We start from the raw sequence: 27,912 nt of genomic DNA on the forward strand, positions 1-27,912 counted from the left end.
TTTATTCAAATTCTTTGTTCTACCACTAATGGCAGCACAAATATTCTTTCCACCCCACTTTCAACAAACGTCTCACCGGATTTATTGCTACAGACAAGTAAGATGTTCCTGAATTATGAAATAACTGAAAATCTCCATCTTAATATAGGTTTAAAAAAGTACATTTCTTTACCTACAGCTAAGCCAGTTTCACCTGTAAGAAATCCTGAACTACCCAATCATTTTCTGTTTTAATAATAATTACAAGGCAACATTATTGATACAATACAAATGGCAATTGTTTTCCAAACAGCTTTCTTACATTTACCTCAATGATACACTACTGAGTTAGGAGAAAGTGCAATATTTCATATACTGTACAGAAAAATACAAAAAAAAACCCACGTTTAATATATTGGATAAACCTTTTATATATATCAGTACTGAGGTAACAAGATTGAAAATTATTCAAAGCTTAGATATGTGAATATAAGTTAATGTATATGATGTTTGTGTAAAAAAAATTAACAACTGAAATCCCTATTTAGGGATCATTAAAGAGCAGAAATTTGTTTAAATAACACTCTAAACTTTGCTTAAACTGCAAAATATTGCAACAATGAATATGTAATACAACTTTCAAACCTTCATACTTACATTAATATACTTCATTACTTCAATTCATACTTCATTACTACAATTCATACTTACATTACTGAAGTTACCTACATCTGTAATGTTGGTGCTGTATCTTTAAAAACTCAACAGCAAAACATACATCAACTTTTTCACTGGCTTATTGCTAAATCAAGAAAACAGTCATAGGCTCACATTCTTTAAAAGCAGTCGTATTTAAATAGAGCCTTAAAATGTATATTATATAGATCAAGGAGGAAAAAATCACAAAAACGTGATTTGTTTTGAAAACTTGGTTGTTCCACTAACATTTGAAGAATCAACAAAGTAATGTAGCGATCCCTTTACGTGTACACGGTCAAACATTTCTTTCACTTATATGCTCCTTACATCCAGTTGAAACCAATATCTGTACTGAAACAAGAATCATGTCTGAGTAACGTCGCAGAAATAATTTAAAACAATTATTTTAAATTACCAGAATAATGACAGTAAGTCAGACTTGTTGACGCATTTTATTGTGAGATGGGGAGTCTGGTAAAAAACTAGAAAATGACCAGGATGTAACAAGGAACTTAAAAATGAAGTTTCAGATTCGTAACATACATACATGAATACAGGAACAAATTGGCACAAAAATGTTAAACGTTGTTCCCAACACTGTTTATAAGATTATTCTAATTTGGCTTACTAAGGAAATGAGAGTTTCATGGTTAGGCTAATCTCTTAATAAAACTGCAGAGCATCATGCTATTAGTCACACAGTGAATTTCAAAATTTAAGAGCTTTATATTAAAAACTGGGTAAAGGTAAAATGAATTGATTGCAATTGTAAAATTAATACATTCCCATTTTAATTCATCTGTTCTACAGTCCAAGGCAAGTATAAATGTTAACATAACACTGTTAAATCAAATCTCAATGCAAGAGAACCGATTGCATCTCTACTTTAAATCTTATCAACTTTCCAAATTTTCATACTAAAATATATTATTGTATTAATACAAACTACAGTATTATACACTACACTGTGTAATAAATAAAGAAATATAAAAATAAGACACATAAATATAAAAGTTTTCTAAAACTAAAAAGGTACATATGTCAGTAAGAAGGGTATTAATACTGCCAGGTTTGAAGACATACAGTACAAAATGTTGCACAGATCTATAAACTAAAAGAAATAAAATAATACTGATAGGTAAAAATCAGCTAACATTGTTAATAAATGGGGTCCATAATAACTAACATTTGAAAATACTTATGAGCCAGATAACATGTCATGTATGTGTCTGAAATTAAAGTAAACCAATAAAGCAATAAAGCAGATTAGAAAATTTCCCTTGTAATTATTGTAGAGAAATTCTGCAAGTCAGGTATTAACCCAAAATACCACCAAATAATTAAATAATGAAATATACCAGTGTTCTTACTTCTCTGATGGTTAAGTGTTTTTTCCCCATGATTAGATTAGAAGTTTGATACAAATCAACAAATGCTAGTTATTGTAGGCCACACATTGGATAAAGGCTGGTTAGAGCCTTCGTAATACTGATAAATGGCACTTACAGCACACAGGTCTTGCATAAGGCCAAAGGAGATACAAAGCTTCATATCATATCCTTCATATTGTTACTACATACTCAAAACACAATTACAAACACGGATTTTGACGACTTCGCTGTCCTTACCAGTATTAACACTGTTAGTCCCTGCAATCAGAACTCAACGACAATCTTTTCAACTACATTTTTAACCACATGAGTAAGAAACTTCAGTTCTTCTATCATCTGCTTTCTTAAGGCTAACAATACACTTTAAATGATAATATGCTCTACTACAACATCTAATGTTATAAACCGCTACCTTCTAGGTTGAATTTACAAAGGTAGCCAAGCACTGTTTGCAACTGCATTATAGGTTTCTGCAAAAGGGAATTCTGTAGTGCAGAAGTTCTCACATTTTAAAAACATAATAAAATACTGAAGCGGATTTAGGAAATGTTTTGCCATAAAAAAAAAAAATCATAAAAATCTCTCCCAATTGTACAGCTTAAAAATTAATCAACTCAAGAATGAAAATTAATACTGATAAAACAAACAATGCCAGATGCTTGTCTAATAAATCAGGTTTCCTACAACCTGTTAAATCTTTGCTTCCAGAGTCACTGTATTTTTCTAATCTGCTTCATGTTACAAACTTGTTCCTAACTTTGAAAACTGTGTGAAAAATTACTAAGTTTGAGGTTCAGGCACACCTGGATTTCTTTTTTTTTTTTTTCTTTTCTTTTTTTAAATATATATTTTTTTACACAGTAGTGAACAGAAATCACAGTATGCAGGCTACTGCGTTTCCATGAAAAGCATGTATAATATAGAATGAACTTCATTACCAATTTTTTTTCCTTATAGAAAAAACTATCATTTAAGCTTTATTTGTTTTTTCTTCTGACACCTGCCCATTATTCTGTATAACTTCTGTTTCTGCATTGCTTGCTTGATTTACAACTTCATCATTCTTGTTACCTTCAGTTTTCCCTTCTTCTTCTTCATCCTCTACTTCTTGTAGTTTTCTACATTCTTTTTCTTCCTGAAGTCCTTCTATCTCTTTTTCTTCCTCCTCCTCTTCCTCTTTTTCACTGTCTTCCTCTTCTTCCCTGGTTAGACTCTCTCTCTCATCCGAGTCGATCTGCGACGGAGATGCCCTGGCACCAACATGCTCAATATTTAGGACCTCCTGTCCCGTCTCTTCCTGCTCTGTGCTATCACGCTCTTCTGCCTCTCGTTTGCAATAGGAGTAGCGATGATTCATGTGTTGAGAGTAAGACCCCGAGTGTGAAAAACGCTTTCCACATTTGTCACATTGGTAGGGTTTTTCCCCAGAATGCAGTCGCATGTGTTCAATCAAATGGTGTTTGTGTTTGAATGCTTTTTTACAGATTCCACACTCATGAGGTCTTTTACCTAGAAAATAAAGCACAAACAACTGGACATTTTGTATTTAACATTTAAAAAAATTGTACTGATGCATTCATTATAAAATGCTGTTGGTGTATGTATTACCAACAATTAATAACTTTATTTAACAAGACATTCTGCTCCTAGTATTATCAGCCTGGGTTTCTTATATGAGACCAAAGGATATGAGTATAAGGGTATGTTGGACCTAGGCCAAGGGGGGGGGGAACGGAAGCAGGTTCCTGTTCGGGGTGGTAGGCGAGCCCTGTCCCTGCCCACCACCTCACCTTCCCATCTACCCTTATATAACAGGTATGAAGCTCTAGAACATAACAGTCAAAATAACGATGTACACGAAAGCCCATCCCAGATGGAGAGGGTGCCTAAGGCAAGGCAACCTACCCCCGGCATCGCTACATCTTCTGTCAAGAAAGAAAGAAGGGTTATCGTCATGGGGGACTCCCTTCTGAAAGGGACAGAGGGCCCAATATGCCATCTGGACCCAACCCACAGGGAAGTCTGTTGCCTCCCTGGGGCTCGGGTGAGAGACATTGCTAGGAAAGTCACGTGCCTGGTATGGCCCACCGACTACTACCTGCTACTGGTTTTTCAGGCTGGTAATGATGAAGTAGCAAGAAGTCCGAGAGGGACTTCAGGGCTTTGGGGCGACTAGTTAAAGGTTCAGGGGCACAGGTTGTGTTTGCTTCTGTCCTTCCGATACGGGGGATCAATGCTGACGAGCAGACTCGTCATATTAATACGTGGCTTCGGGACTGGCGCAACTGGCAGAACTTTGGGTTTGTTGATCATGGGAAGGTCTACGCGACACCGGGCCTGCTGGCACCAGATGGGATGTGCCTCTCTCAGAGCGGGAAAAGGATTTTTGCTCAGGAGTTAGTGGGGCTGACAGATAGGGCTTTAAACTAGAGTTGAAGAGGGAAAGGGATAAAACCAGGCCCGCCGGTGATAAGGTAAGGGATGGAGCGCTAGAATCAGAGGGACTGCATGCTAGTGAGGTCCTTCAGTTGGCTCCACAAGGTGCTGCGTGTAGGGAGGCGCATTTGAAGTGCTTCTACACAAACGCATGCAGTATGAGGAATAAAATGGATGAGCTAGAAGCCTTGGCCCAGTCCCACAGCTACGACATCATCGGCATAAGCGAAACCTGGTGGGATGAGTCCTGTGGCTGGTGTGTTGCAATAGATGGTTACAGGCTCTTCAGGAGGGACAGGCAGGGTAGGCAAGGTGGGGGGGGTAGCGATGTATGTGAAGCAGGGGCTGGACTGTGTGGAACTTCAAGTTGGCGATGGCAAAGTTGAGAGCCTCTGGGTAAGGACTAAGGGATGAACAAATAAAGGGGATGTCGTTGTGGGAGTCTATTACAGACCACCTGGCCAGGACGACAACGCCGATGAATTATTCTTTGCGGAACTAAGAGATGCCTCGAGATCAACTCCCCTTGTCCTTATGGGGGACTTCAACTTGCCAGACGGCAACTGGGATTACCACACGGCTGACATGAGCAAGTCCAGGAGGTTCCTAAAGCACCTAGATGATAACTTCTTGGTGCAGGTGCTAAGGGAGCCAGCTAGGAAAGGTGCCCTCCTAGATCTGTTGCTGGAGAACAGAGAGGGTCTTGTGGTGGACGTGGCAATTGGCAGCCATCTTGGTCACAGTGACCATGAAGTGGTTGAGTTTAGAATTTATGGCGACAGAAGAAAAACTGCCACCAAAACTTCAGCCCTGGATATGGGGAAAGCAGACTTCAGGCTGCTCAGGGAACTAGTCAGCAAGGTCCCCTGGGAAACTGCTTTTGAAGGCACTGGCGTCCATCAGTGCCGGTCAGTCTTTAAGCACTGCCTCCTAAAAGCACAGAATCAGGCAATTCCAAAGTATCGGAAGTCAAGCACGCATGGCAGAAGGCCAGCCTGGCTGACCAGGGATCTTCTTCTGGAGCTTAGGCAGAAAAAGAAAATGTACGGCTGCTAGAAGCAGGGTCAGGCAACATGGAAGGAATACAGGGACACTGTTCGCGTTTGTAGGGAGAAAATTCGTATGGCCAAAGCCCAACTAGAGTTGAAGCTGGTCATGTCTGTGGGAGACAATAAAAAGTTTTTTTTTAGATATGTGAACAGAAAAAGGAGGACCAAAGAAAACATAGGTCCACTACTTGATGGGGAAGGTCACCTCACAGACAAGGACATAAGCAAAGCAGAGATGTTTAATGCCTTCTTTGCCTCCGTCTTCAATGCTGATGATGGGCTTCGGGGCCCAGGGTGCCCTGAGCCGGAGGACCGTGACGGTGGGAATGATAAACTCCCAACCGACCCTGAACGTGTGTGGGATTTGCTGCTCCACCTGGATCCATACAAGTCCATGGGTCCGTATGGGATTAATCCCAGAGTGCTTAGAGAGCTGGCTGACAACATCACGGGACCTCTCTCAATTATTTTTCAATGGTCTTGGGAATCTGGAGAGGTCCTGGTAGACTGGAAGCTGGCAAATGTTGTACCAATTTTCAAGAAGGGCAAGCAAGAAGACCCTGGCAATTACAGCCCTGTCAGTCTCACATCAGTGCCTGGTAAAATTATGGAGATTATCCTTGAAGTTATTGAAGTGCACCTGGGGGACAAGGCAGTCATTGGTCCCAGCCAACATGGGGGTAGGTCCTGTTTAACAATTTTGATTTCCTTTTATGATAAGATCACCCATCTAGTTGATCAAGGGAAAACAGCTGATGTGATCTTTTGGATTTCAGTAAAGCTTTTGACATGGTTTCCCATAGGATCCTACTGGACAAAATGTCCAGCATACAGCTAAACAAAAACATCATACGATGGGTGAGCAATTGGCTGATGGGCAGGGCTCAAAGGGGGCCACATCAGGCTGGCGGACGGTCACCAGTGGGGTTCCCCCAAGGCTCTATTTTAGGGCCAGTCCTCTTCAACGTTTTTATAAACGATTTGGATGTAGGACTAGAAGGTGTTTTGAGCAAATTTGCCGATGACACTAAACTTGGAGAAGCTGTGGACTTTGTTGAGGGTGGAAAGACCTTGCTGGGTCCTGCACCTGGGACGGGACAACCCTGGCTATACGTACAGACTGGGCGACGAGACGCTGGAGAGCAGCCCCGCAGAGAGGGATCTGGGGGTTGTGGTTGACAGCAAGCTGAACATGAGCCAGCAGTGTGCCCTGGCAGCCAGGAGGGCCAACCGTATCCTGGGATGCATCAAGCACGGCATTGCTAGTCGGTCGAGGAAAGTGATTGTCCCGCTCTGCTCTGCACTGGTGCGGCCTCACCTCGAGTACTGTGTGCAGTTCTGGGCACCACAGTACAAAAAGGACATTAAACTGTTGGAGAGTGTCCAGAGAAGGTCTACAAAGATGGTGAAGGGCCTAGAGGGGAAGACGTATGAGGAGCGGCTGAGGTCACTTGGCCTGTTCAGCCTGGAAAAGAGGAGGCTGAGGGGAGACCTCATCATGGTCTACAGCTTCCTCACGAGGGGGAGTGGAGGGGCAGGCGCCGATCTATTCTCTTTAGTCACCAGTGACAGGACCCGCGGGAACGGTGTCAGGCTGAGGCAGGGGAGGTTTAGGCTAGACATCAGGAAGAGGTTCTTCACTGAGAGGGTTGTTGCACACTGGAACAGGCTCCCCAGGGAAGCAGTCACAGCACCAAGCCTGTTGGAGTTCAAGAAGCGTTTGGACTGTGCACTTAGTCATATGGTCTGAATTTTTGGGTAGACCTGTGTGGTGCCAGGAGTTGGACTAGATGATCCTTATGGGTCCCTTCCAACTCAGGATATTCTATGATTCTATGATAACTAACATAAAAAGATAAAGGGATTCTCAGATACAATTTTGAGAACAAAAATGATTATAAATAAATTAGAAAATGAGGAATTTTTCTTGCAATAAATGTCATTCAAACTCAAAACCATTTTAACACTTCTACATTGATGGAAATTTTAAATCAACTAAGCTTTTATGTTAGCTTTTGTGTACAAGTCCTTGTAGCATGTCATAGGCAAAAGGAAAACCATTCTAAAATATTCTCTGGCACAGATGGGTGTCTTACATACAAAACTTGCTTCCAGTATATCAACTGGAAAAAAAAAAAATGCTTTCTTTGACTGAGTTCTCTTTCTGCTCTTTTTTCCTGCTTTCTACTTGCCTCTCTACTACTTGCCTTTCTGCTGCTGTTTTTAGAGACTTTTTTAAAGGCAGCACGGACCTAGTTATGTTATTTTGATTTCAACACTCAAAGTTGTTAGGCAAAACAACTTTGCACAGCCTTCACCCAGACATAAAAAAATACAGACAATGAGACAGCAGTTTTCTGGTCGCGCTCCCTGTCAAATTATGTCAAACAAGCAGCATTTCTGAACACAACATTTAATTTAAAAGCAGAACAGAAAGCAAAATTGTGTTATGAAAGGGAGAAGTTAAGAGTCTCAGAGCAGGGAAGGTATGAAAACAGAAGATATCTTAACAAGCACAACTTGGGAAACTTGATCAAATGTTAAAGACAAAGGGGAGCATTTTATCTTTTTAATTCTGTATTTAAGTACGATGAACTAAAAACTTAATATGCAGAAAGACAATGTAGGCACTTAACCAGTAAGAAAAGAGATTTTTGAAGACATCACTGAAATAAGAGAGCAATACTTAAAAAAAAGACTAAGGATAGCAGAAGTGGAGCTAAAAGGAACAATTATGAAAAATTGGAAATAAAAATGAAAGCCACAAGGGTTTTCCTTTGGGGTTAGATTCTACATATCATGAATGTCTATTAACTTCAGATAACTACAAATTTGGCTCACTTTGAGAATCCTTTGTAGCCTGGCTTTCATGTGAAGTATCATACATATATATGGTCCTTTTTTAATAAATAAGTAAATAATATATGTATATATATATTCTTTCTTAATTTAAAACCAGACAAAGTAAATTAGACATAATAAATCCTCGATTACAGATTGTGGTGTGCAGATGATTGTCCATGAGCCAGATGGAAAAAAATCCCCATTTTTCTATTCAGGGTTTAGATCTTACAAATTTAAGAAACAAAGAACTACAATTGTGTCAAACAAATATACAAAACATGGGTTTTTAAAGAAGTCTGGGCACAGATGGTAATAAGGACTATTATACTTCTCTTACAACATTTTCTGTGAACTGAATTCCAGTTGAGCTTATCAGTTACCCATGAACAATAAAATAATGATCTGAAACTCCATTTCCTAGTACGTACCTGTGTGTTCATACTTATGTCTCAATAATGAACTGCTCTTCTGGAATATTTTGTCACATAAATCACATGCATACATCCCATTTTCTGTCTTTCTCATCTTTTTCTTTGGGGGTGTTGAATCAGAATCATTTTGATCTTCTACATTCGATACTCCTTCTGAGCTAGTGTCTTGCCTTTCATCCTTAAGAAAAATTACAAAAAAAGGTTGAGTTCAATAAAAAAATGCACTGATGCAGCACACAATTTATAAAATGTAAGCTGAAGCTACGCAGTTATTTTCATTCCATTCAGTAAGTGGCCAAACAAAATTGTTTAGACTTAAACTGTCAAAAAAAATCTTTCACTGCACCTATCTGCTCTGCAGTCCTTGCCATCATCCAGATGCAGAATTCTCAGGGCGACTGACTGAAATCATATCCAAACCTGACTGTTAGCCAGGTCTCAGCTACACTGGCTCATCACATTTTAAGGCCCCTAAAATACGTGCAATGTTAGGAAGGAAAGGATTATAGAGCTGTAAAATACCTTAAGAAGTGTTTGGAAGGTATAAGAGCCTATTAGATACCTAACTCCATTTTTGAATGAGCGTTTGTCCCCCACATTTTGCTACTTCACAGGTTTTACGGAAGATTTTTTGGCGAAGTTATCACAAAAAGCTATTTATCATTTGAATTTACATAACTGACCACCCTTTTCCTCATAAATCTACCAAAAATCCTAGTTAAAACAAGATATGGCGGATTTCAAATGTTTCATTAACAAAAAGTTGTCCATATATTGTAACTGTAGCCTGTTTCTAAGCATTTCAGGTGTTAAAGCTCACCTGTAAGTAGCGTAGTATTTTCTACTGATAGTATCACAACACACATAATTAATTTTGTCATATATTATCAAATCTGAATATTAAAATGTATGTATTAGTTACCTCATATTTTGTCTGTCTCCTAAACTCTAACATGTAAGCAGCCCTGTCAATCTTCATGGCTCTCCAGTCTCTGGCTATACAGAAGCCTGCATAAAATTCTGAACAGCCTATTTCTAAGATTTAATTAGAAATGCTAAGTCTTTATGTAAGTCAGTTCAGTTCTGCTCTGTCCCTACCTCCATATACATTGGTATCTCTCAGCCCGACTGACCCTGGTTAGATCACATCTAGAGGTACCCAGGGAGGAACCGATCAGGGTACGGGAGTGGTGCATGACAAAGATAATACCTACCCTACTTCCAATTGAAAATGCTTCCGAATTTTGTTTAAAGTGCCGTTATTGTGTAGTATGAATTCAGTTACTCTGCAAGCTAAGAAAGCACAGCAGAGTGAAAAGGATAGTAAGAACTTACAAATGGTTTATTTTCTGGATGTGGGGAAAGAGGAGATAAGGAATCTAAGCCATGGCTTTACTTCGGTTTTTGATCAGGAGAACTAAACTGTCTTTAAAATACTGAGCACTAATGTTCAAGAAGACACTTCTGAACAGCACAATTTAGTGAATAATTGACTTGTCCATGCACAGAACTAGACTGCAGCTGTCAGTCTAGACTCCAGCTGACTGAGCTGACTAGCTTTGCAAAGGTGTTAATAGTGACACCTATTACCTGTTAATAGTCAAACCGAATAAACGGGACAGTTTGTGTTTACATTTTATTTAATTTAACAATTTTCTATTAGTTTAGTATGGATACAGAGTGAACACATCATACACAGTGCACAGGAACACACAGACTGCAGTACCTGACTTCCATTGGCTTGGGTCTGTTTTGGTGGTGTTTCCTGAACTGCAGGACTAACTGTAGTAGAGTACGTATAAGCCACCTGGGGAATCAAAATGGTTTGCTTATTGGCAGCGAGAGCTCTCAAGCATGGAACACTGTTCTGGTCAGCAATGGCAACAATTGTAGGTAACTGGGCAGTGACTGTAGGTATAGCAATATTTATGGGATTGGCACTTGGTGGGATTACATTTACAATAGGATCAGAGTCTGTAATACTGTTGTCCTTTTGTGGTTCTTTTTTTGCACAAGTTAAGTTCAAAGGTTCTTCTTGGACAGAATAAACACTGTTCTGGTAAACACTAGTTATGGTAGATCTTTCCAACAGTTCTCCATGTTGCTTTGGTAGCGAAAGGTCAAGAGGTTCAATTTGTGGCTCTTCTTGTACACCCTCTGCCGTGTACGTATAACCCTGTGAATTTCGTGATGAAGAAAGGTTTAGTGGCGATGGGGATGGCGTGCTACTGCGTGAACCATTCAGAGTTGATCCCCCTGATAAAGTCTGAGATTTTGTTGTATTGACTGGATTTTCTGAATTACTTGTGCTGTTCTGGGGTTCACTCACATTTGTAGTTGCTGTTTGATCATCGTTATCTGTGGGACTGCTTACTTTAGCTTGTTCGGGAGAAGATGGTCCAGAAGACTGCACAGAAATTTGTCCAGCTTGCATTTTTTCAAACCACTTTTTTACCACATCCAGTGGTAGGTTTACTGAATCGGCTATTTTTGAAAGCTCTTCTGCGCTTGGTTGTGCATTTAATGCATAATATGCTTTTAGGAGCGATAAAAGGTTCTTTAAAGGTGGCTGACCAGGAGACAAGTTGTTCTCCCCAGTTTCTGATGGGACAGGGGAGTCAGACTTCTCAGCTTCTGTTTCACTGGACTGAGGAAGCTGAGGAGGATTTTTCGTTTCATAGTGCTTTAATTCTTGAAGTGCATTAAGATCTCCTGGACAGTCATCACAAAGAAGACAAGTGCTATCATTGGTCTCTCCTTCAAAGTTCTTATCTTTCTCAGACTTCACCGTAAGATCTTCTGGTAATTTTTCATTTTTGCAACTGTTTGCAGGAACAGAGTGTTCTTTTTTTAGATTTTGTGGAACAACCTGAAGTTGACTTGGCTGCTCCAAGCTGTAGTTAATGATAATTTTGGTTGTCCCATCTTGGTCAACCAAAGGAAGACTGATAGCTGAAATGAGGGAATGGCCAGCTTGTTGTATAGATGCATTGCTGATTGTTTCTTGTTCTTTGGATGCAAGACTAGCATGATTGTTTTCCAATACTTGCCTTATTACATTACCATCCACTGCCACTTTAAGTACATTTTGAATGTCACTTAAGTTGATGCTTATGGGAGACACCAGACCTACTGTTGGTAGAACAACAGCTTGCACCACACCCTGAGGAGAACTGGTTGCCTGCAATGGGCTACCACCACTAAAAACCCCATTCTGCAAAGGGGTTGAACAATTAATTCCTGAAGCAACCACTATGGGCTTGAATTCATAATCCACAGGTTCAGTTTTAATTTGGTTAACAGGAAGTTGCTCTTGCAAGGGTTTATTTTCTATCTTTTGTCGTATCTGTGGTCTTGCTGGGCTACCGGGTGATGCAGAAAGGGAAGGGGAGGAGCACTGAGACGTCTTGAGCCCTGACCGAGCTCGACCATTCACTGGCATCAAACCAATGCACTTCTTACTGCTTATGTGTGAGCTGTATGAACCCGAATGGGAAAAACGTTTCTTGCAGTTTGGGCACTCATATGGCTTCTCTCCTGAAGATCAAAAAAAAAAAAAGAGAGAAGAAAAAAGGTGCATGCAATGTTTCATCAGGTTACAGTGTAACTTTATCAAGCACAGTAAACAGAAAAGAATACATCAAAATTAGCTTTCAAAGAGTCCTAGAGTAAAAAATCCTTTACAGTGCATTCAACACCAAAAGCAATTACATCATCTCTAGCTCTGATCCTAGGATCTCTGGTAAGTTTAACTGTGGTCCAATAGTAGACAAAGGATGGCACCCACGTGATCATGATACATTCTGGTATTTCCCAGTAACTGCCTACATATCACATGGATGAGTCTACACGATACTTGCAGATTTCATTAGACTCCATTCCAGCAGTAATATTACTAATGTCAGAAGAAGCATTAAACACTTCAGAATGGAAAAAAAGCAGAATATGTTTAACCAAAGAAAAATACAAATGGCATAAATGTAAATCATAATTAAATAAGGAGCTGCATTTTTCTGCAGCAAATACAAATACAAAATATCTGTATTTTCCTGTAATGCTCATCGGCTGAATATAAACAAGCGAAGTTTAGGTAAAGGGAAACCAGAACCATGCATAAGACCAATGTCTGTTTGCCTTCAGAGTTCTTCAACTACAAGAAACATTTGCCTTCAGAGTATCAGGTTAAATGGTCAGGAAGATGCATACAAATATGCAATCGTTACACCCACAGAGTTGACTTTTCAGGGGATCTGTGTTACAGAGGAAAAGGAAAGAGCCAGAACAGCTGGCTTTCTTCAGAATGAAAACTGCGTTGGCTGAAGCTTTCCCATGCACAGACACAGATGACAGTACTCTGTGGAAATGAAATGAATTTGATGTTTGCTGAGGGAAGACTTCTGAGTAAGGTGCTCTTAATTGCTATTATCATGGCCGAGCAACCAATAAGAAGGGAAAAGATGTCCTAACACCCTGTTTTCAGACTTACTTAGTGGGTACATTTGGGTTAAAGAGAGAAAATAAGAAGCTCTTCTGAGTGACCGAAGTATACTTATTATATAACATAATGAATATTAATATACAATACTACATGTTAATTTATTACAAATTGAAACTGTTGTGACAGTGTATCGCAATTTCAGACCTGTGTCTTAAGGCTATTTTAATATCACTATTGTGGAATGATGAAAATCACAGCCACAGTAGGAAGCACAGTTGTTATATCCTGATTGTTATCAACTAAAATTTTCTACCAAGGCTCATAACATGCAGCATGGTCTGCAAACACTGAGAAAAACCAGACCAGTGAAAAGGACTGGAAGGATGCCCCCATTTCTTCTGTCACAAGTGAAGTTTTCCTTAAGTGTCAGAGCTCAAGCTGCAACTGTAAATCCTCTTGAGTTATCCTACTTACTTTCTGCACACAGCTGAAGGCTGCAGTCAGTAGGTGCAGAATCTCAGAGGAAGAAAAAAGAAACACCCATCGTATTTTAAACTTAGACTTACAAGGCTGATATCTCATCAAAGTTATAGAAAGTAGGAATCGTAACATTAGTACATAATTCAATGCTTGATTTATTTACCACTGTGGATTCGTAGGTGCTCCTTTAGATGATGTTTATATTTAAAAGCTTTTCCACATTCAGTGCACTTGAATTTTCGATTACCGCTGGATTGCGTCACATGTCTCTGTAAGAAAAAACTATCATTATTGCACAGAACAGCATATTGGAAAAAAACTCGTGTTTTCACATTCTAACAGAGAAAATGCAATACAAAACTGAAAATAATCAATCATAATTTTAAGAGACTGAAGGTGGTATGTGTTATGCATGAAAAAGAAACAAATTAGAAGTCAGGTTGAAACTGAACCATGTGTATCTTCTGAATAAATCTGGTACAGTAAAAAGAAAAAAAGTATTTGCCCCTTCTCCTAACTTCAGATGAAGCTTGTACTGACATGCTATATGAGTAAGAAGTTCCAAGATGTATGCTAATTCAATTTGTGAAAGCAAAAAACCAAGAAAAACCCCAAGCCCACCAACCACAGAATATGTCACACAGAACAGAGAAACATTAAAGCATATAAAAGCCTGTTTAAAGTTTAATCAGGTGACTTGATTTTTCCATTTACATGCTTCCAGTGCTTACTGTTGGCCTTGGATTCCTTTATGTAATGGTGCCACAGGATTGCTCAAGAGAAGATGGCTCAGTGACAACAAAGGCACTCTCAGTCACAATTAATTCTCAAAATAAATGCAAAAAACTAAATTAAAATAAATATCGAGAGATTTCCCAAGTACACAACATCACACTTCCTCACTGTTTGCATTGAAGCTCTGTAATTATTTTTGTTATATTTCACCTTTTGGGAGCATTTATTGTCAAGTACTTTTAAATTTTAATCAAATTACTTTTAATATAGCTTTTTCATTATAACAAGAAAAAACAAAAGCAAAGAAAGGCAGGGAAATATATGGACTGTATATGTGAAATATATATGCTCGATTTAATTTTTTTTACATGTGTATTTTTAAAGACAAAAATTGCATGTGATTTAGAACGTGGAGCTGATTGATTGCCAACACAAAATAGAGCAATGGAAGTTTTTTTGCTGTTCCAACCAGTCGTGTCTTTATAACAGCGGCAGCTCCTTTTTAAGCGGAGCTAACTTTGCAGAGAGATACCCTACCACCATTTGGATGCAGCTGCAAACCTTCGGTAACTGGCGAGCATTTTCATAAACTCATTAGCAGAGCTATTCACGTACGCCGGGGAAACAGCCTGTGCGCGGGCAGCCAGCACGCAGCAGCTGATGCGCGTTCACTTCCCCTGCGGGAGGCTGCGGTGGGGATCCTCTGCCCACCCGGCTGGGCTGCGGTGGCCACCGGCTGAGCAGGGACCTGCCCGGCCCTGGGACTGCTCCCCAAGAGCCTGCTGGGGGTCGAGGGCTCTGCTGGAGAAGGGGGGGGATGGATAGGAAGGCAGGGTGGCGTTCCTGCCCTGATTTATGAGCGATGGTCTTGAGAACGTTTAGCTGCGAGAGTTTGCTGGTTGAGGGAGTTTGAGGACTCTGCTCTGAGGTGTGCTGTCCAAACGTTCAAGCCCCCTGTTCTGTACCCTGTCCTACTTTACATGATACAGACACTAACCAAAGACAAATTGAAAAAGGATAATCTAAATTGCTTCCAAGTACTCTAATTCTGCACTTCTCTCGGGATAAGCATTTGTTTAAGCTGCAGTTTTCACCTCTCAGCAGATCCTGTTCAGATCCACGTCTGTGCGCCCTCCTTTCAGCCTTCTCCAAGTCTCCGCAGCGAGGTCTCCACTCCGATTTACCCTGATTAGACCCCTGCTCCCCCGTTTGTCAGCTGTCTTTTGCTAGTCCACACATCTGAGCTTTGTTTCACTACATACATTGAAGATGATGCTCTAGAAGATTGTGGCTGACTCACTGCGCTTTAATGATCCAGCTTCACCGAGTCTGGGGAACCGTGTCAGGATTTACTTAAGCTTGCAGAGAATCAGTTACTGCTGTTTGACTTGAGATTATGCAAGTTAAAGGATCTCAGCATGCAAACAGCTACTGCAGATGCTGGACTACATACATACTAATACTAAATATTACTGCATTTATTCAAGCTGTCAAAAATATTTCTGCTCCAGTCTTTAAAATTCAACGTGCTGCTTCCCTGGCATGGAAGCTCACATTTCTTTTACCAAATTTGTAATGAGTCTTTCTGTTTTCCTGGTTACAGCCATAAGCTGCTTTCAGCGCTTTGAGCCTTCTGCTAGGTAGCATTTCCATCTGTGTTGCCTTACCTTCTTATATTTATAATTCTTTATTCAGCTTTCTCTTATCTCTGTCCCTCCTACACTTCATTTATTTATTTTAAATCTGGGATATCCTCAAGAGGTACACTGCAGAATCTTCTTTAGAACTTACTGAGAAATCATGACTCTTCTCTGAAGTACCATCTGTGATGCTTTCACCTTCATTTTCTCAGATTCAAATGTTTTTACCTCTTCCAGTACTGTTAAATCTGTATTTTTGTGTCTCTGATGTGTGATATATTGTTTAATGCACTGTACATAACTGCTGTTTTCTGTTCATTAAGAGTTAACCTCAGCATTCAGACCATAATCTTCTGCATTTCTTTTAGGACTGAAAGAAGAAACATCGTCCTTAAGGTCTGTAAGTAGCCACGAACAGAGCTCTACATCAAATATTTACTGTGCTTTGGACAGAAGTCCATTCTCTTCATACTAGAGAAATGAAACCATTAATGGGAATCCTGAAAAGTTGTTTGGAAAATAGGAATCACAGGTAAATTGGTGGCCTTTCACAGACAATTTGGTAATGGTCTTCTGAATGGTCATTCGTCAGCTGCGTCCATGGGAATATGGAATTTTAACAGACTAGCTCTGGGTGCTTCGTAGATAGATGAGAAGAAAAACAAATCACAGGAAGCATTTATCCATACTGCATCTCTTTGGGGGATCAGATGTGAAAGCAGGTGATACACTTCCACCATTGCTGCCTACTCACCCTTAGCTGGTGCCAGAGCAAGTGTACAGCAGTATGAGGAAAGCGGCGGACAGGGAGGAGAGGGATGGAGGAGAAGGTGCAGGATCAGTGCTCAGCTCTCCACCGGAGCTGAAGCAGCAGCAAAGCCTGCCATGTTCGCCCCTTCCTCAGAGGAAGGCACAGCCTGCACATACCTCTTCCGCTGCCTCCACTACACTTGAAATTATCTTTGCTCACTGCTTCCAATTATAAAACTGTCACATGCTGGCCACTGATCAGCTAACAGAAAGTTATCCAAATAATCTGCTTTCAGGGTACGTCCTTTATGAGTAAGGACGAACAGGAAACGTTAAGTTTTGAAGATGTTGCTGTTGAAGATCCATGGCCAGGAGGCCTATACTTTACTATAGATAAAATTCAATTTTCCATTACACAAACGATGTAACCATGTGCATGAAGCAAATCTGATGACATGACAACATTGTGACAATAACATAAACAAATAAGCATTTCAAATTTACCAAGTATCTGCACTACTATAGTTCTGACTGGCTATGGCTCTAGAAAATCACATGTAATCTGGTGAATATTGAGTTCCAGATACTTCACAGAAACAATATTCCTGCTTATCAAATGCAGTCATGTCCTTCAGAAGTATAAGCCCACTAAAATATCTCAAACATTTCCTGCAGCAACACAACGTTTCATTTTCTAGCAATTCTTCTGAGACTGTTTATTCACTTGGTATTTTTTTCTCTTTTCTTTCAAACTATATGCAAAAATGGGAAGTCCTCCCAACTACTTCATTCTTCTACTTTTAGGCTTCTGGTTGGAAAAATGGAAAATAAAAGTGGTAGCTTACAGCAACAAGACTTTACAAAAAGCTCTCATCGATTTTAGTCAGAATTATAAGCTGTATATAAGATGATAGTAGCTTTAAAGTGGAAGCCAAGCCAATAAGAGAGCAAGGCAGAAATGAATTGGTCAGGGGAAATACTTGTGAATAAACAAGAGCTGCCCTGCCAGAACATGCTGGCAAGGTTATTCCAAACCCTGCGAAACAGTAAAACCCTTGCCACTAGATTGCCCTTACTTCTTGTAAAAACTTGTCCTGAATGTATTCGCTCAGATGTAAAGAAGGACACTACAGTTTTAACCTTGTTGAACTCTTTGACTTAGTAATAGCTTGTCAAACAGGGGTTAGCAATACGTAAAAGAGCATCTCCTTTTTTCTATTGGATGTTACAGCTTTCAGCTTTTCACATTAATGAAAATGGGAAGGGAAGGGAAGGGAAGGGAAGGGAAGGGAAGGGAAGGGAAGGGAAGGGAAGGGAAGGGAAGGGAAGGGAAGGGAAGGGAAGGGAAGGGAAGGGAAGGGAAGGGAAGGGAAGGGAAGGGAAGGGAAGGGAAGGGAAGGGAAGGGAAGGGAAGGGAAGGGAAGGGAAGGGAAGGGAAGGGAAGGGAAGGGAAGGGAAGGGAAGGGAAGGGAAGGGAAGGGAAGGGAAGGGAAGGGAGGGAAACCTCAGGTCTCTCAGTAGTAATGAGGTGGCCAACTCACCAGGGCATTTCAAGGAACCATGCCCTTGGGTTAATCAATGAACCAGAGAAAACAAGCTCAGAATATTTTTAGCCCTTTCTATTGCTTTATTTAGTATTGAAACACTGTAATTTACGCACGAACAATTTTTTGTATATTGTCTTATAGCATGGGTCATATTTATAAATTATATCTCACAGTTCAGGCAAATGAATCAACACAATGGATTGTTTCTTCAGGGCAAAAATGGCTACACTTAATTTTGAATCGGCCAAACAGGACATATGGAAGAAAAATATAAGTATTTCTCTAAAGATGTGAGATTAAATTTGAGTCACAACTCTTATGTAATGTTAGGCGATGAACGGAAAAACCTAATCACCTGTAAATGCAATAAAGCACTTCTGAAAACTAAAACTCAAACCCAATTATACTGTGTCGATGAATGAAAGCGCAGGAATTCACATCTCATCCTTTGATAGCAAGGGAGAAAGTCTGACTTCATCAGCAAGCTTAAGTAAATGCTCCAGGACTGGGACTCCAGCCAGCGAACACTCTGAGATGAGTATCTGACATGCTCTGTACAGACATCTCTGCTCACACACCAACTCACGGCGCTGCTGCAGAAGACAGCAAGTCCTCCAGCCCAGTGGCACTTACCTGATCTCGTCCCGACTTGTGCGATGTCATGTGGCGGTCCAGCTGAGTCCTGTACGCGAACGTGTAACTGCACAAGGAGCAACTGAAGTTATCTTCGTTCTTTTCATGGCGGTACTTAATGTGTTCCTTCAGAGAGGTAAAACGCTTGTACCCTCTATCACAATATGGGCAGGTAAGCAGTTGGGAAAATGCATCGGGCGTTCCTACACAGGAGAGAGAACACACTGTATTTGAATAAACTGTAAGCTCTGAATTTACCTACACTGATTGTAATTGTAAGAAAACATGCAGCTGCTAGGAAGCTCCATCTGTTTTAGAAAAGGAATAACGACCATTTATATTTTTTCCACAGGTATTACCTTTCTAACTGCAGTAGGATGCAGCTGTCCCAGTATGCTATGGAGGACGTCAGCACAATGACACCAAACTGAGCCACACCTCTGTCCCTAAGTCTGTTGGACTTTGCTACACAGCACCAGAGCTCCTGCATATGTACTTCCGATTAAAAAGTACTCTGAAAATTGTAAAACGTGTTTGAAGATCCAGTAATCCTTGTAGACTTGGCCAGCCCAATCACTGGCAACCCTGAAATCATGTTTACAAATTAAGTCTAGCACTAAAACATTTAATGGTCATCCAATTCCAGTCCCTAAGGAATAAACAGTATTTGCTTCCTGCAGAGAACATTTTTTTTTTCTCTTAACACAAAATTGTAAGAGGAAGGAGAATAGAAACATGGTTTATAATCTTAGTTATACACAGATACGCACCCTTTAGTAGGACATAGTGTCTGCAAGAGAAGGGGATAAGTGACAGAAAGGAGAGATCAAATCAAATGTGATGCCATAAATATGATTTTAATATAACCTATGGATCTTACTCTACTGGCTTTCATGAAGTTACTTCTGTGTCAGTACAGTAAAAAGTGAAATCAAATTAAAGCTGAATATTAATTTGACAAGAATGTTTCTGAGAAGTCACCATTTATGAAATTTTAACTCCATCTCTTCTTACCAAGCATATATTTATGCCCCCTATGTAGTAACTGATTCTATGTTAGAATTGTTTTTTTCCTCAGAGATTCTTACTTTACATCTTACTTTACAGATTAATGAAAATGTGCTTACCTAAAAGCAGGGTTTGCTGTACTTGCTGTACTATTTATAAGGTGTGGTATCCTCTAATGACCATCCTAACCTTCCATGCTTCAAGGGAAAACATATTTTGCAATGATGCACCTATCCACTGTGCTAAGTGAGAGCAGGAGGGGAAGGTGGAATGTCCTCACAGATTATCATTTTATGATCTGAATCATGAGGTGCAAATTTGTACAGATTGTCATTTTAAGTTGCTGAACTATAAGCATTATTAATACTCCTAAAATTAACCAGTACTTTCTAAAGTACTTCTGAATTATTTATCTTTGTGACCTCTTCCAGCAGTTATTACCATAGATTGATTATATGCTCTATAAAGTAGCAATTCCTTTTGTTTGTGTGGAATTTACTGACTTTATTTTTACTGCAATTGCTCTTGCAAAACTAAAAAAGGAAGAGTCAGACCAGTTTTCATTAACACTTACAAGTAGCACCTTCTCTGTCATAAAGGATCCTTTTCATTCCTTATGAGAACAGGCTAGGTAATCCTCACATTTCACTGTTTTTATTTTGGTGTAGTTCTACCCATTTAAGTTTCTTATTTTCCCAGATTAGGTATGTTTTCCAGAAATGAACACATCCCCGTATGTGTGGATATAGTACGCTTCCCTTCAATTGTTTTTTTTTTCCATCTACAAGTCTATTCACATCATATAAAGAATACTACATTTCAGCATAAATCCAAGTCAGGGGAAATGTCAAAAGTGTGTTAAATTCTGCTTCCATTGGAGCAAATGTTGAAATGGCAGTGGTTTTGCAAAGCCCACTACTAATGACTCCAATTCTCTGTGACTTCACTTCTCCAGTCCCCTGGTTTTGAAGCATAAATCTTTAGCAAGTATCATGACATTTTTTGGCATTTTCTCTTCCAAATAACTAAAACTTCGAACAACATTGTTCAGCATCATGAGTTTCAGAACACTTTCCTGTAAACCTACTTAGGTAGGTACAATTTAAATTATTAATAAAAATTTGTATTTTTAATGATTACATGGAAATCATATTGCAAGTCGGTAAAACTAACTTGACAATCTGTGCCGCTGCAACCACAGATTAAAATTTTACATTAATTAAATTATAATTTTAAGATGCTACTGTTGAGCATGTATCTTATTTGAATTTTGCAAAACCTCAAAAGTAAAACACAAAATATTAGAAATTCATGTCCTGCTTCTGTATATAAGTAGGCAGGTACACAGTCTAAATTTACTAAATATTTTAATTTACTTAATTTTTTTTTGCTAGAATCTCTTCTACCACAAACTCTCTGAAAGAACAGAACAGATTTGTTAGCATTGCCCCTTTCACTGACATCCCTTAGACTCAAGTACAGTAACACAGCCACAACGACATCTCTAATTCCTTTATGTAGATATTATTTTCTTTTGAAAATCCTAAATACCCCCACTAAAGGAACACAATCTGATTAAAACTCCAGAGTTTTCACAGATTATGAAAGCTGAACATGTCAAAAAGGCGCAGCGCAGAATACGAAACCAATCTGAACAGGTTTTGTCTTCAAGTACGTGTTCCATGATGAAGAAATGAACAAAGTCTGTCTTGACATCTCATTCAGAAGCACATTTTAAGCATTAAACTTTAAGTAGATGTTTTTTCTTCCTCTAAATCTAAAACACTACTAGTTATTAGTTTTCCTAATTATTTAAAAATAACAAAATATAGAGCATTGATTTGTACCATATAAAATTATAAAGCTGGAACAGTTAACTAAGAGCAAAGAAAAGTCATAATAAAATAAAAACTTCCTATTCCAATATGAAATAATATTTTCAATGTCTACTTGAAAGTCAGTATTTCTTAATGGGCTTCCATTAAGAAGAATAACAACAGGCCATTGCTTTATTTCACATAAACATTTTTGTGTAAGCAATATTTCTTTTTTGTCTGTTGCTGTCTTTTAAGGAAAAACAAAAACCAAAACCTGTCATAGACCAACTATCTAATAAAAGAACTTCTACCTAGTACATTCTTTTGGGCATTTTGTTCAGAAATATAAAAAGAAACGTGTTATATCTCCCCCTAAATTATTCTTACATAAAACTATCCTCTCTTGATTCAGTCTCATTGTATTTAATGAATGTTTGTTCTGTTCTTTCATATAATGCTACTGAATGGATTTATGAAAGCTTGATTTTTATTTCCAATTACTGAAGATTATTACCATTTAGGTACCCATACTACTGAATCACAGCGCACATCTTGTTTCATAAAATCAAGTTGTAGTGTTTTTTTTGCAAGATGATCCCATCATCTCTTCAGTATTTGCAGTTTGCAGCTCAGACGGGCAACTGCATCCTGGGCTGCATCAACAGAGGGGTGGCGAGCAGGAGAGGGAGGTGGTTGTGCCCCTCTGCTCTGCCCTTGTGAAGCCCCACTTGGAGTCCGGCACAAGATGAATTTGGAGTTGTTAGAGCAGGTCCAGAGGAGGGCCACAAGGATGATCAGAGGGCTGGAGGACTCCTATGAAGAAAGGCTGAGAGAGCTGGGGATGTTCAGCCTGGAGAAGGGAGACCTTATTGGAGCTTTTCAATACTGAAGGGGGGCTTATAAAGAAGATGGAGAGCAACTTGTTGCTCAGGCAGATAATGATAGGACAAGGGGGAATGGTTTTAAACTAAAAGAGGGGAGATTTAGATTAGATGTTAGGAGGAAATTCTTCATTCAGAGGGTGGTGAGGTATTGGAACAGGTTGCCCAGAGAAGCTGTGAATGCCCCATCCCTGGAGGTGTTCAAGGCCAGGCTGAATGGAGCTGTGGGCAACCTGATCTAGTGGGTGGCATCCCTGTCCATGGCAGGGGGGTTGGAACTAGGTAAACTTTATGGTCCCTTCCAATCAAACCATTCTATGATTCTATTTAATTAAGATTTAATTTATTTTTTTTCAAAAGCTATGTGTGTATGCGTTGTTATATTTTGAAAGACAACAGAATCTTGTCATCAAGTACTTAGTACAACCTATTTTGAAAGAACTGAGCTGGTGGCATATTTACCATTTTCATCCTGACCACTAGCTTCTGGTGTGCCTTGTCTCTGGTCCTCCTCAGGTGCTTCAGGGTAGATAACAGCTGTATCTTCTTGTTGAAGGAATTCTTCAACGTTAGGGTCATGGTTTTGCTCATTTTCTGCATCAGAATCACATTCATCTTCTTTTACTAAAAGTACAAAAACAACATACAAGATGTCAAATGAAGACTTTAAAAAGAACATAAATGAGATTCAATAACTCACATTTCCAAATCACACTCTATCCAAGGATTACAAAGCTCATTACAAATACTAGTATAGGTCAAGCTCCTTAAGATATAGGAATATGCCAAGTTTTAAAACAGAGAAACAGTGGCATAACGACTTTTAAAAAATTGACTGAAAATACAACTGGTTTCTTTACTTCACTATATTTTTATCATTTCACATGTATCTCCCTTCAACTTCCTTAAAATTCTTGAATGCAATATTAATCACAATTTAGCCCTTGTAGTTTGAAAGACAGCCTTAAAGTCTCGGCTCCTACATTTGAAAAAGTCAATTTGTTGCCTTCAAGACATATTTTTTAATGTTATTTTAAGACCTGTTCATTAGTGCAAGCCCAGAGGATGTTCAAACTCTGCATAACAATTTGGCTGGCTGAAACACACCAAACCTGAACTTTGAGTGGCTTGCTCTCTGGAGCTGGAAATGGGTGTCATAAAGGTTTCAGATCAAGTTAACATTCTACAAGATTTTCCAATTAAAAACTTAAGAAAAAAATCAATGAACAATTTCTTTAAAAAACTTTATTTCGAAGTTAACAAATAATACATTAAATATGTTACTTAATGCTTTGTACAATAAATATTTGCTAGCACGTGTTTGCCTAAATACATTTTTCATAGAGTTTGCTTTTACCATTGTGGAACATTCTGTGAGAGCTGTGTCTGTGACACACTAAATCATGACAGATCTCCTCTACTATTAAAAATGTGAGGTGTATTTTTAATAGGAAGGAAAGATTTTATGGTTCATTTCTCAGTGTGAAGCCTCATACTCAATTTGCAATTTGACACAATCATTTTATTACACAAGACAGTCTTTCTCATATATAGACTAATGTACTATACGGTACTTCTCTGTACTTTTTTTGAGAAGACCTGCTTTTATTGCAACTAAAAAGAATGTGTGAAACTAGCCTAACACATCAACACATCTACCTTTTTTTGTAAGTAAGGTTTACCCTGATAATATCAAACTACTTAGTGTTAAGGGCATTAAAAAATGATGCATAAAAATCTTAAGAAACTGCAGAGGTTTTATATTAATTTTTTTTTAACATTACCAAAGCAGAGTATAATAAAATGACAAAGCATCTGTCTTGTTTTGATCCTGAACCTGAAGATCCAAATTTTATTTTGCTTTCTGTATAATCAGTAAAAATAGAGGAGTTGAGAAGAAGAAAAACACTAGCTTGGGTTTATTTTGTTATACTCCCTATTAGGTTTAAAACACTATCTATTGACCTGTAGTTGCATTCTACACATAAGATCAGTGTTATACTTCCTTTTGCTCTTGTTGCTGAAGCTGTTAGCAGACAAGCTGCTGTGGAGGCACTGCTCTGCTGCACCTCCAGGGTGAGGAGACCTGGACTTCTCCGGCTAAACCAGCACTTACAAGTTAAGGCCTCAAGTGCTGAAGAGCAAAGTAATTTATAAAGAAGTGTGAAAATCTTCAAGGCTTTCACAGGGATACTTAACCTAGCCAAAATTCAATAGCACTTTATGAGGAAGGGACTCAGATTAACAAACAAATACCTGTACATCCTACTTCATCTGTCTGAGCTTCAGGCCCCAGGATTTCCTTTTTTTCTTTTCCAGCTGAAATATTACATTTCACAAAAAGAAGAGCGAGTATTAAAAACAAAACCAAACAAACCACACACCCACCAACTTAATATATTTGAGGAGCTTTTTGTTCAGCATTTTTTCCAATTCTGTATTTAGAAGAAATGCACTTAAGGACAACATTTTTTCCAAAATACAGATTCCACATGACTCCAGCAGGAATTGGTTGAACCACAGAGATATTCCATGGGTAAAGAAATTAAATTTTAAAAGGAAGCTGTACCACATACTACTCATTATTTGAAGACAGGTAAAGACTAGGACAGAGTGTTTCTCCAGCAAATATGGAGTGAGCTACTTAAATAATCCCACGTACAAACAGAGCTATCTGACACATTCAGTACTATTTCCAGAAACTGGAGTATCACAAAACTAATACATTTATTTTTTCCAATTAGCAGTTTTCAGAAATGATTGATGATTTGTGGGTAATGCCTGCAAACAGCTACATACTGCTTTCTGTTTCTTGTAAACTGTCTAGGAACCACTTACAGGCTCTGATTGTTTCAACAAACACTGATTTTAAAGACATGCTCCCTACTTCAGATCAGCTGTGTACTACAGCAACGCTTCACGTACCCATTACACCTCCCAGTATGAGTTTGCATGCTTTGTATCAGACATCCATACAGCTGGCCCCATGGAGCCTACACGCTGAAGCTCTACCAGCTCCTGAAAAGCTGCGGTGTCCATGCATGTGGCATGGAAGTCTTCACTCACTGCAGACTGTTGGTTCAAATCAATAGCAGCTGAAATTGTTGCTAATTTGGATATGTTGGGTAACTGGTACCAGGAAGTTCGTATGGGAAAGGTGACTGCTGCCATTTTTGTCAGTAAATGGCTTATGGCAGGAGTGCACAGGGAAACTATATTGCTTTTTTCATCCCTTTACTTATTATTAGAAGACTATGTTACTATATGTGAATACATCAGCAGCCAATAGATATGAGTTGATGGAAATAGAAGTATTATTTCATAGTTTTATTTTGGAGACCTTAAGTGCTTCAGAGCTATAGTGCAGAGAATGACTTTCGATCTAGATGCTAGAATGCATAACTGGCATGATCTGAAACAGTAATTGTTATATTTTTATTTACCTTTCTTTACTCTATTTTGGTGCAGGGAAAAATCATTTGGTATGGCTATTCACAACCCCAGAACATGTCAGATTTTTAATTACAGGAGAAGCCAATTTCTCTCTTATATGTAAGATGATAAATCCTAGGGCAACTTTAAGTTCTCAGATACAAAAGGGTTCCTCAGAGGAAAAGACTCTTAATTCTGTCTACCTTGACAAAACCCACCCGATCCAGAAAGGTGGGGAAGCTCTATCTGCAGACAGTCAGAAACAAAAAAAAAGGTTAAAAGGAAACTGCAACACTTAAATTTTACATTAATTTTAATTAGTATCTTAAAAAAAACACACACTATAGTCCATTGATCAATACTGAAGCATTGAAGTAATTATATTTTTGGCTCACGATACCGCAGACTTTGTTCAGAATTTATAAGATGGCTGAATGCAGGCAATGAAAATTCAAGTTCAAAATTTAATTTCTTAAAAACATTCATGATACAAAATATGCTTTTTTTATTTTTTTTTTCCTAAAAAGGGTTGTGGTTTTTCTCCATTATGAAATAGGCTCTGTGGAAGAGAGGGACTATCAGTAAGCTATTACTTATAGGAGTTTAAATTATAGTGTCTCTAGCAAATTCCATTGGCTTCATGACAAATAAAAGTGATGCTTCCCAAGGTAATGTCAAGGAATTTATGGCATTCAAGATTAATCTCAGTGAAATTAAAAACACTCTCAATTCTAATGATCATAAACTCTGGTACTGTCTCCTCTCCATATCAAAAAGTGGGGTGTAAAAAAGGGAGGAGACCTTTTCCACAGGGCGTGATCTTCCCTGGTGCTGCACAGACAGTTCATAATTTGAAGACTGCCAAGAAGAGCTCCACCTTTACAGCTGTGTGTGCTCGGCACCGGAAGACAGCTCCGCATCTGTGCACGCAGAAGCCCAATGCCACGCTGCAAATACAGCTGCTGGGAAGTAGTGGTGGGGCTGAGAAGGCTCCTCGTGCTATTTGGAAGCAAGGACAGACAGCCATGCTCTTAAACATCTCTATAGCACTTGGTAGAGTCATCAGCTCTGACCTAGCCAGCCATCCAGGAGCCAGGATCAGGTGAGGCAAGGCTTCACTTCACGGTCAGCGAGGAGTGCCTGGAGCTCCCATAGCTACTTCTGGACTGCAGCTCTGCTCAGCTCTGTTCTTCTCCGTATCTAACCATTTCTTGCGAGCGGCTGCTTAGAGATACGGTGGGACTTCCTACAGCCAAATGCCAGTAACTTTCAGGTCACAGGCACCAGTGTATGCTACCAGTGAACATGCAGGGCGCTGCCACTGCATCGCAGGCTGACTGCGAAGATCTTTATATGGATAAGATAACCGATCATATTTCTGCTACTAGCAAAATGGAAATTTGGGGTGTAGGAAGAAAGGCAAACTTCACTGAAATTTCTGCCACAGTGTTATCTTCAGAGAAGGGAATAAATTACAAAGTCCATCAAAAGAGTTTCTAATTTAAATTCTTTAGAGCTCATTTTCTGGTGTACTACTTGCATGTAGCAAGCACTATCTACACTTTACAGTTATGCTCCTGTTTGCTCCTGTGAGTAAAAACTTGATCAAGAAAATGCCACACTTTTTAGCCTCCCCTCAAATGAAACTAAAGCAAAATAGCACAGCAACCTTCATCAGCAATTCATCACGCTGAGAGAGCACAACATTTTATAAGTTAAAGG

General features: G+C 39.1%; 1 protein-coding gene across 7 annotated transcripts in view; it reads right to left on the reverse strand.

Annotated features, from left to right (window-relative positions):
• Window positions 1-1,111: 1,111 nt before the first annotated feature.
• The window catches only part of ZEB1 (zinc finger E-box binding homeobox 1), a 129,107-nt gene continuing 102,306 nt past the window's right edge, over window positions 1,112-27,912 (reverse strand). For 4 of the 7 annotated variants that reach the window (XM_035545180.1, XM_035545181.1, XM_035545188.2 and 1 more), the window contains 7 exons: window positions 25,015-25,077; window positions 23,221-23,382; window positions 19,053-19,255; window positions 13,911-14,016; window positions 10,556-12,366; window positions 8,827-9,007; window positions 1,112-3,578 (listed from right to left, as the gene is read on the reverse strand). In XM_035545180.1, the coding sequence (XP_035401073.1) occupies window positions 3,040-3,578; window positions 8,827-9,007; window positions 10,556-12,366; window positions 13,911-14,016; window positions 19,053-19,255; window positions 23,221-23,382; window positions 25,015-25,077 (3,065 nt within the window). In that variant the 3' untranslated portion in view covers window positions 1,112-3,039. The remainder of the gene's footprint in view (window positions 3,579-8,826; window positions 9,008-10,555; window positions 12,367-13,910; window positions 14,017-19,052; window positions 19,256-23,220; window positions 23,383-25,014; window positions 25,078-27,912) is intronic. The other 3 variants (XM_035545185.2, XM_035545186.1, XM_035545191.2) reach the window with 1 other exon arrangement.

This window comes from Cygnus atratus, chromosome 2, assembly GCF_013377495.2.
Source record: "Cygnus atratus isolate AKBS03 ecotype Queensland, Australia chromosome 2, CAtr_DNAZoo_HiC_assembly, whole genome shotgun sequence".
Lineage (NCBI taxonomy): Eukaryota > Metazoa > Chordata > Aves > Anseriformes > Anatidae > Cygnus > Cygnus atratus.